General features: G+C 29.9%; 1 protein-coding gene across 2 annotated transcripts; it reads left to right on the top strand.

Moving 5' to 3' along the window:
- Positions 1–3058: 3058 nt before the first annotated feature.
- LOC107623109 (uncharacterized) lies at positions 3059–7895 on the top strand. Of its 2 annotated transcripts, none has more exons than XM_016325264.3 (15): positions 3059–3500; positions 3623–3663; positions 4292–4361; positions 4460–4608; positions 4809–4904; positions 4997–5067; positions 5192–5253; positions 5337–5400; positions 5514–5598; positions 5697–5823; positions 6048–6136; positions 6342–6396; positions 6661–6800; positions 6950–7126; positions 7320–7895. In XM_016325264.3, exons 1-14 carry the CDS (start codon positions 3425–3427, stop codon positions 7121–7123), a joined length of 1299 nt encoding a protein of 432 aa, XP_016180750.1. In that variant the 5' UTR covers positions 3059–3424; the 3' UTR covers positions 7124–7126; positions 7320–7895. The 2 variants fall into 2 exon arrangements, with proteins under 2 accessions (XP_016180750.1, XP_016180749.1); XM_016325263.3 differs by having other exon boundaries at positions 7316–7895.
- Positions 7896–8677: the final 782 nt, after the last annotated feature.

Raw genomic sequence — 8677 nt, 5'->3', positions numbered from 1 at the left:
TTTTATAAATAAAAATAATTTAAAAATTACTAATATTTTTTAATTTTACACATTAAATTTAGTCAATGTATTTAAAAAAAATAACAAAAAATAAAAAAAATTAAACGACCTTAACAATTATTTTTAAAAGACGAGTCTCCTAATAAAAAAATTTGTTAAATTTAGTTGGTTCTTAACGGATAAATCAATAATTTAATTTAATCTGCTATGTAGGTTTATTCTGTTAATACAAAAAAAAAATTTGATAGAAAAACTACCCAATTTCACAAAATAAAGATCAAAGCCAAAAAAAATATTTTTTATTGAGAATTTTGTTATTTTTCGAAGTAATTATTAAGGGTGGTGTCTAAATTTTTTTTTCAAAAAAAAAAAAAAAAGTTGAGCCTTGATAAGCAGGAATACAATGAACACCTTGGCCACTCAGACAATAGAATAATAACGCAACTTAATTCAACCCAAAACACAACGTGTTGACGGAATTGACCCTGTCGCAGTGTCTCTTTATGGTGGCGCCTTTCTCATATATTATTTGTGGGAATCCACTTACAGTATCTGAAAAAAAAAAAAAAAACAGCTACTTTATTTGACCACCTCAACTCTATCCTTAATATTAACTTTACAAACTCTTTTCAAGCTTTACCGGTTGTTAAAAAATGAAGAGGGTGCTCGCTAGATAAGTAGTAAGTATGAATCCTCAAAGCTTTGTGCCTTTGTCCAAAGTCAACATTAAAAAGGCATATTTAAAACGATGCCAAATTTGATTCCTCTTGCAACGCTGTTTTCTCTTCTATTTATTTATTTATTTGATAAGCGATGATGAAATTCTTATAGATATTTCTTAATGCAAGACTCCATAACTAAAATAATAAATAAAGGGTTGAAATCCAAATATTTGATCAATTCATCCTGGTATGTTGGAAATTGAAAGTTTAATAATGCACGGTGACACGTCGAATTAGATCACCCTCATTAATTTTTTGATTTTTTTCCCCTTAGTTTTCTTCCAAAACTTTTATTCTTCTAAGAAAATTAAAGCTTGTTCGGAGACCAAAAAAGATTCAAATATAAAGTCAACTATATATTAATCGGATCATATTTAATACTTTAATACATTTTTTTTTCAGATAGAATAAAAAATGACAAGTCTCATATGGTAATTGATATTAGTAATTAATTGAGAACCTTATCACAAATAAGATGAGATAACAATTTTTTTCTTCCATCCAAAATATGGGAGACATTAAAAGCATGATTGTGGTGTAATACAGTTAAGAGGTAGTGAATAATTGAGAACCTTATCCAATTGAATTTGTTTGAGAAATGAAAGAGGATTAGGTCATAGTTGTTAGATGCATATATATATGAATATAAATCCAACTCACAAGTCACAAGACAAACGAGTCGCATTCTGTCACACTCATTGCAACCAATCAAACCGCCGAGTAAACAAATTAACCACGCAATGCACAACTATCTTATGTCTTATAGTACTTTCATCTAATAATTTTAATTAATTATAACTATTTAACGTTTATTTATTTCCCCGAAATAAGGAAGAAGGAAGGAAAAGAATGAATTATTAGCAAGTAACAAGAGCCAAGAGGGAGGACAAGGTTCCAGGATTGGTCACTATTATTATTAGTTAGATTTTTTGTTGAATTATTAGGACACTGCTGACTCAGATTATACATTATCAAACAAATGGTGGAAGAAAAAGCAATTGCTTTATCGATTTCTTAACAAGAAACACACAAGAAAATAAAATAACAAGTCGGCTAATTAATTAATTAATTAATTCAATCAATTCTGCATCATTCCCAATTCACAATTCGCAAAAGCGTGTTTCATGTATCTGGAAACTAGTGCAGGTACGTAAGGGCAAATGGGCAATAACTCAAAATGGATTCTTTCTTAAATTAAATCGTTCATAATGGATATACGATGAGTTTAAATAGGTGAATTATGATAGAAGACTCTAGTACTTAATAAACATTTTTGTATTTTATTAATTTGGAAATAATATAAATTAAGCGGTGAAATTGGAAAAAAAAAAATACAAATTTAATGTTAAAAGAATTTAAAAAATGTCAAAAATTAAGTAAAAAATAAAAATATCTTCGAAAAACGATACATACATTTTATTTTTTTAAAAGAAGCGTAAAAATTTAAAGAAGAGAAATTTTTGAGGTCCACTAAATTTTAGTATTTTTTGATTATTATTTGGCCAGCATAAATATTAAATGATCATTTTATTAATTTATGTGTATAAATTTAAAAAAAATGTAAATGTAAATTATATTGATTTATGAGTATAAATTATATTGATCCATGCGTATAAAATTCTAGTAAATATATGTACAAATTATATATTTATTATACAAAATATTTGTAAATATATATACAAATTATTGTTAACTAAATACTGATAAAAAATAATAATATTTACTAATAATATAACATTATTCTTAAAAAAAATCAATAAAATTAAAAATAAAAAGATATTGGTACTAAAAAATTTTTTATAACGATTTTTTTATTTTAGACAATGAATATGTGATATGACTTATATTAAATACAAGATATATAATTAATAATTTTTTCTTTTCATATAAATTATACTATATATTATATTGACAATATTTAATTTAAAATTCACCTTAACTTGTGATGTGATTTATAAATTAAAATTAAACTTGAGTTGACTTAATTTCGTTTAATTTGGTTTGTTTTTCTATGTTACAAGTAAGAATTTAATGATAAAATAAAAAATAGTTAATTGATATTAAATTTTATTTAATTTTTTTATAAAAAATATACTAATTAATTAAAAAATATTAATTGTATACATAACAAATAATATAAAATATATTTGAATACTTTTTAATAGAAGAATAAATTAGCAGAGGATCTAATTCTATTTGTGTAGTGAGTATATAGTGGGGTAAGAAGAAAATAAAGGAAGAAATGGATTGGGTTAGGTGGTTGAGGCTTGTTACAGATCATCAACCAACTTTTGAAAATTAAAAGAAAAATAAAAATAAAAATGAGTTAGTAGTTCGTACGTACGATATTCCAAAATTGACCCTATCTTTTATAAAGCAATGTTCTGAGCAACTTGTTTTCCTTCTTTCTCTTCTCCGTCCATTTACAATCAATTTCAACAATTTCCTGTTTCTTTCCACCAATTCTAATCCAATCCAATCCAATTTTTATCCATCAAACTTCCTCTTGCTTCTGCTCTCTCCTCTCTCCTATATCATTTTCTTTACCTGAAGCTAAAGATTCTGCGCCTTCTTTTTGCATTCATCTTCTTCGGCATCAGCTACGAGCATAAGATTTTGCAGAAGAAAAACCCCGAGCACGAACCAGTTTGGTTTGGTTTGAACCTTTTTTTTAGCTATTGTTTGGTTGTTGGGTATAAGAGATGGAGAGGGTTGTGGGAGGAAAGTACAAGATCGGTAAGAAAATTGGAAGCGGTTCCTTTGGTGAAATTTATATTGGTAAAATAACTTTCTTTTGTTTCTTCTTCTTGCTCTGTTATTATTGTTATTTTTTTCCTTTTAAGTTTATTGATTCTTCTCTATGCTTGTGCTGATCATGTTTAAAATTTTTTTCTTGGCAGCTACAAATATTGAGACCTCTGAGATTGTGGCCGTCAAGATGGTGCGTCTTCTTCTTTCTTACTTAAAAATTGATTTGCCTTCATTTTTTATTTTTAATCAAGAAGAAAAAAAAGAATTGTGCTAATAATCATGCATGGCATGATGTCTAAGAACATGAATAAGTTGGGGGATCAACTTCTACTTTGTCGTTTGTTTATTTATTTTAAAAAATTGAAGTAGGTTGGGTTGGATGGTGTTGTTCGATAATTCATATTAGAAATGGGGGAATTTAGAAATGCAGCTAATATATGAACATAAATTACATGCCTAAATTATGATATATGAGCTGATATATCATAACTTATGCATGTAAATTTATTACTACTATTATTATTATTTGAAAATATTCAGATTGAAGTAAAAGATTCATTACTTGATTATAGCAATCTGTTGTTCCATGTATGCTGTTGATGAATGGTTATTTGAAATTACTGAACTAAGGCCAATTGTTTCAATGCATGATAGATAACACATGAAAACTTGGGTCGAATTTTTAAATAGATAACTACACTTGCTAGAAAGTTTATAATTTGTTTCATAATCTCTTGGGTTTCCTTCATATTCAGCATTTCAAGAGCTATTTATGTACTTAATAGTTATTTATAGCGGCTGCATTTCCTATTTTGTAGGAGAACAAGAAAACCAAACATCCACAGCTGCTCTATGAGGCAAAGTTGTATAATCTTCTTCAAGGAGAAAGTAAGTTATAACAGAAGCGCTTCGAATGTGTAAATGTTCTGATAACATTTGCCAAGAGGGTTAAATGTTTATGATTCCCCTTGCCTTTTCTGTTTCAGGCGGTGTACCAAGTATGAAATGGTGTGGCATTGATGGAGACAATAATGTTCTAGTTATTGATCTTCTGGGACCGAGTCTCGAGGACCTTTTTGTCTATTGCGGGAGAAAATTTACATTGAAAACAGTTTTGATGTTGGCTGATCAGATGGTAATTACTGTTTCCTTGCTTTGATTTTCAAGAAGGCGGCATTTGTTCCTTGCTTTTTCTTGATATTACCATCTCATCTGCATATTATTTGAGCAGTTTCAACTCTTAAATAATTTTACTTATTTGTAGTCATAGTTCACATTAGTGAAAAGTTTCAATGAAAGTGTAAAGTGAAATCTGTTTTATTTACTGGATTACAGCTTACGAGAATCGAGTACCTACATTCGAAGGGATATTTGCATAGAGACATCAAACCAGATAACTTCCTTATGGGTCTTGGGAGGAAAGCAACCCAGGTAACATGCCAGAATTCGCTCGATCCCTTTCATTGCTAGACTCGCTACCAAATTCATGCTTATTTTTTTTTGTCGATTTGTTAAATTTACAGGTTTATATTATTGACTTTGGACTTGCAAAAAGATATAAGGACCTTAGCACAAATAAACATATTCCTTACAGGTATATTTTTGTTTCATTATTTGTTTTTTATCGTGTCTTGTTGTATAATGTTTTTCCATGTCTATTGTTGCCTAATTTTTTATTCTCCCTCCCCCCCCAACCCAACTTTGATGAACTCATCCAGAGAGAATAAAAACTTAACAGGAACTGCACGCTATGCAAGTTGTAATACTCACATAGGAATTGGTAAGTAGAAAGAAATTTTCCTTCTTTATATTATACAGATTGCAATTTACGAATTTCTCACCATTTGGATTCTATTTTGTCAGAGCAAAGTCGTCGAGATGATTTAGAGTCTCTTGGCTATGTTCTTATGTACTTCTTAAGAGGAAGGTATGTTTTTTCCACTATTCGTTCTAACTTTCCAGACATTTTGAGCTTTAAAAAAATGTTGCATATCAATTGAATAAGAAACGGGTCTTGACTATCTAGTTTTTGCGTTTCAGCCTTCCCTGGCAGGGTCTGAAAGCTGTCACCAAAAAGGAAAAATATGATAGGATTTGTGAGAAGAAGTTGTCAACTCCCATTGAGGTATGTGTGTGTTTTTCAGTTTGATAAAATGATTGATCTCCGAACTTATCATTGAGTACTTGAAACCTTGACTAAATATTGATATTTTTTTCTCCTAGATGCTTTGCAAGTCATATCCCGTGGAGTTCGCTTCTTACTTTCATTATTGCCACTCCTTGACATTTGATCAACTACCAGATTATGGATTCTTGAAGCGCTTGTTTCGTGAATTGTTCTCTCGTGAAGGTTTTGACTGTTTGCTTTTATATACTTGATTTGATTTTAACTAATTTGCCAGATAACAGAAAAATTAGTCTATGCTTAGTAAGGGTAATAATTTGCTTGTGAGTTAGTATTTTGATGGTATCAATTAACACTAATCCTAGGATTTCAAAACTTCACGGTATGTGTTATATTTTTCTTCTTCCTTCTTGTCGAAATAATCTTATTCGGCTGAATTCAATGTGCAGGATTTGAATCTGACAATTTGTTTGACTGGACCATTCTAAAGTACCAACAGACACAACAGAGACAGAGACAGATACAAAATCAAACAGCTGTTAGTAGTTTCTCGCTATATTTTTATTACCCTTTTTGAACAACTTTCATGCCATAATTGTGTGTAGTTCAATATTTTTATTACCCTTTTAGAACAAATTTCATGCCATGGATTGATATTGTTAGATGGCATTTCTGATAGTTTCTTTGAATGATGTCCTAATCTTATTCTTTTTCTGACATGATGAGTGTTTGGAAATTTTCAGCCTTCAGCTGCTGTACCTAGCAGTCTAGAACCCATGGCTACGGACAAGAATACAGGTAACTTCATTCTTGTCACTTACAAGGCGAAAAACAATTATTAGAAAATTCTCATAATAGCTAACTTAGGTTATTTTCATGAAACTTGTTGTCTAAATCTTAAACACAGAACCTAACAGCTTCTGATATAATCCTATGATGGGAATATGAGAACATATATTTCCCAACTAACTCTTTCTTATCTTAATTGTTAACTGCATTCCAAGAATTTTCAGTGTAGTGAAGTGATGATTTATGATTCTGATGCTTCACATTCCATTTCAGGTTCAGGAGTCAATGATTCAACTCATGTAACTGCAACAAGACAGTTGGCGAACCAGAATCATGATCGTCCAAGCGCAACTGCACAGCCTAAACCATCTGTTGGTCACAATCATAGTTTCAAGAATCAGACTGAGAAACATGTATGTTGTCACCTCCATGAAATTGCAAGTCTTGCATTTCTTGCCTCTAATCCCTCTTTAAATGTGTATTCTTGTCCTTCCTGTGTTTAATTTGAAATTTTACTTAGCTCAGGTAATTCATCTGATTGAGATCACTTTTTTTTTCGCAGAACGGGAACAACGGTCCTTCTACATCATCTGGCTTGCCAAAATCCTCTAAAGAAAATGCATCAAAAGCAGAAAAGCCCTTAGGAAGTTCACACATTGCTCGCGTTTTCGGTAGTAATTCTCGTACTTCAAGCAGTTGGATTCCTTCGCTACGCCGAATTTCTTCAGCCAAATAATATGTAAGAAAATCAGTTATTTACCTAACTTTGGTATGATAGATTAAGCAATGTCGTGTGTAATATTACCTAACCTTGTATATTGTAATTTACCTTGACAACATAAGAAATTTTTCTTGCATATTCATTAAATGGTATACAATTAAGTCATGGAATTATATTTGTGTGAGACACTGAGTTGATTTGTTTCAGACAGGAGTTTGAAGTAGCCACCTAGAGCTTGTTTTTCCATGGTCTCTCACATGTCACGGCATTTACTTCACCAGAGCAATAGTGGCATGTTATGTCAAGCCAAAAGAAAAGAAATGCCACTTCCATTTGTAATTTTACCACTTCTAAATGCATAGGTACATACACAACATGCTGGTGGGTAAGTAAGATTCATATGAAAGGAAGAGGCAGGTGCAAACCTTTGAGGCTTAAGTGAAGAGTTGAACAAGTTTTGGAGAAAACTATGTATGCTTGATTTTATTGGCATGGATGGCATCATGCCACACTTGGCTCAAGGGTTGAATTGAAGAATGAAGATTGTGGTGTAGACCTTGAAAATTGTGGGAAAGGGTCTGTTTGGCTGGGTTGCATTTTTTGTATTAACAATTAATGAGTTTTATGATGGATGAGTCAAAATATGGATATGGGTGGGTGAGGCCCATGGGCATAATCCCTTTTCTTTTTTTTCTTTTTCTATTTAATTTTTGACCTGGTCATCTCAACTTATATCACATTAATCTCTCTCAATCATTCATTATACAAGTTTGATTTATTATTATCATTATTATTATTTTATCCTTTGTACAGTTAGATTTGTTAGCATACTAATGTAATCACAAATGTACTCCTTTCCTTCTAAAAATGAGAAATGTTTACACTCAATTGAATTCATAGTTTATTTGGAAAAAGATCAAAGAACTTTTTCATATTGTTTTTGCTGAATTTGTTCTTGTAATTATAGTTAATCTTAGTGCCAAAAAGAAAGAAAAAAATAAAGAAAAGAATATTACTATTGAACCTTGGTTTTGGATGAGGTCTGAAATTTGGTTGATATAGGTTCCACAACTAATTTTATAGTTGAGAAAAATGAGTATAAAGGACAGTCGTTGAAAAGTAAGTGTTGATAATAAACAAAAAGGAAGAAGAATGAGTAAGTGTTGAAAAATGAGTACAACTGATTACTTTTTTGTTTTTATTTTTAGACTCTATTTTCTACTTTTGAGATTTTATAAACAAAAAATTAAAAATACGAAAAATAGGATTTTCTTATTTTTATTATTTTTAATTTTTATTTCACAACATTTTGAAAAAAAAAATAAAAATAAAAAGTAATAATTTTTTTTAAACTTTTTTCCTCATTCAAACTCTTAGTAATTGTTCGAGTAATTGCTGGCAATTTGCACCTTTAGGTTAAAAGTTACATCATATGTATGAGGATCATCAATGGATGCCAATTTGCACTAGACTTCAAAAATATCTATATCTTACATGTATTATATGAATTATTTAGAATGAAAAATACAAAATTTATGGTAACTAAAGAAGGTTTTCTGTAAATTTTAT

Source organism: Arachis ipaensis, chromosome B10 (assembly GCF_059453495.1).
Source record: "Arachis ipaensis isolate K30076 ecotype BB chromosome B10, ASM5945349v1, whole genome shotgun sequence".
In the NCBI taxonomy this organism is placed as follows: Eukaryota; Viridiplantae; Streptophyta; class Magnoliopsida; order Fabales; family Fabaceae; genus Arachis; species Arachis ipaensis.
Note: the sequence above shows the minus strand (reverse complement) of the source record. Positions and strands in the feature narration are given on the sequence as shown.

Excerpts from the sequence above, each read along its gene's own strand:
- LOC107623109 (XM_016325264.3), top strand. The coding sequence starts at position 3,425 with ATGGAGAGGGTTGTGGGAGGAAAGTACAAGATCGGTAAGAAAATTGGA. Across the intron at positions 4,609-4,808 it reads TGATGTTGGCTGATCAGATG|CTTACGAGAATCGAGTACCT; the intron begins GTAATTACTGTT and ends ACTGGATTACAG. Across the intron at positions 6,137-6,341 it reads AGATACAAAATCAAACAGCT|CCTTCAGCTGCTGTACCTAG; the intron begins GTTAGTAGTTTC and ends GGAAATTTTCAG.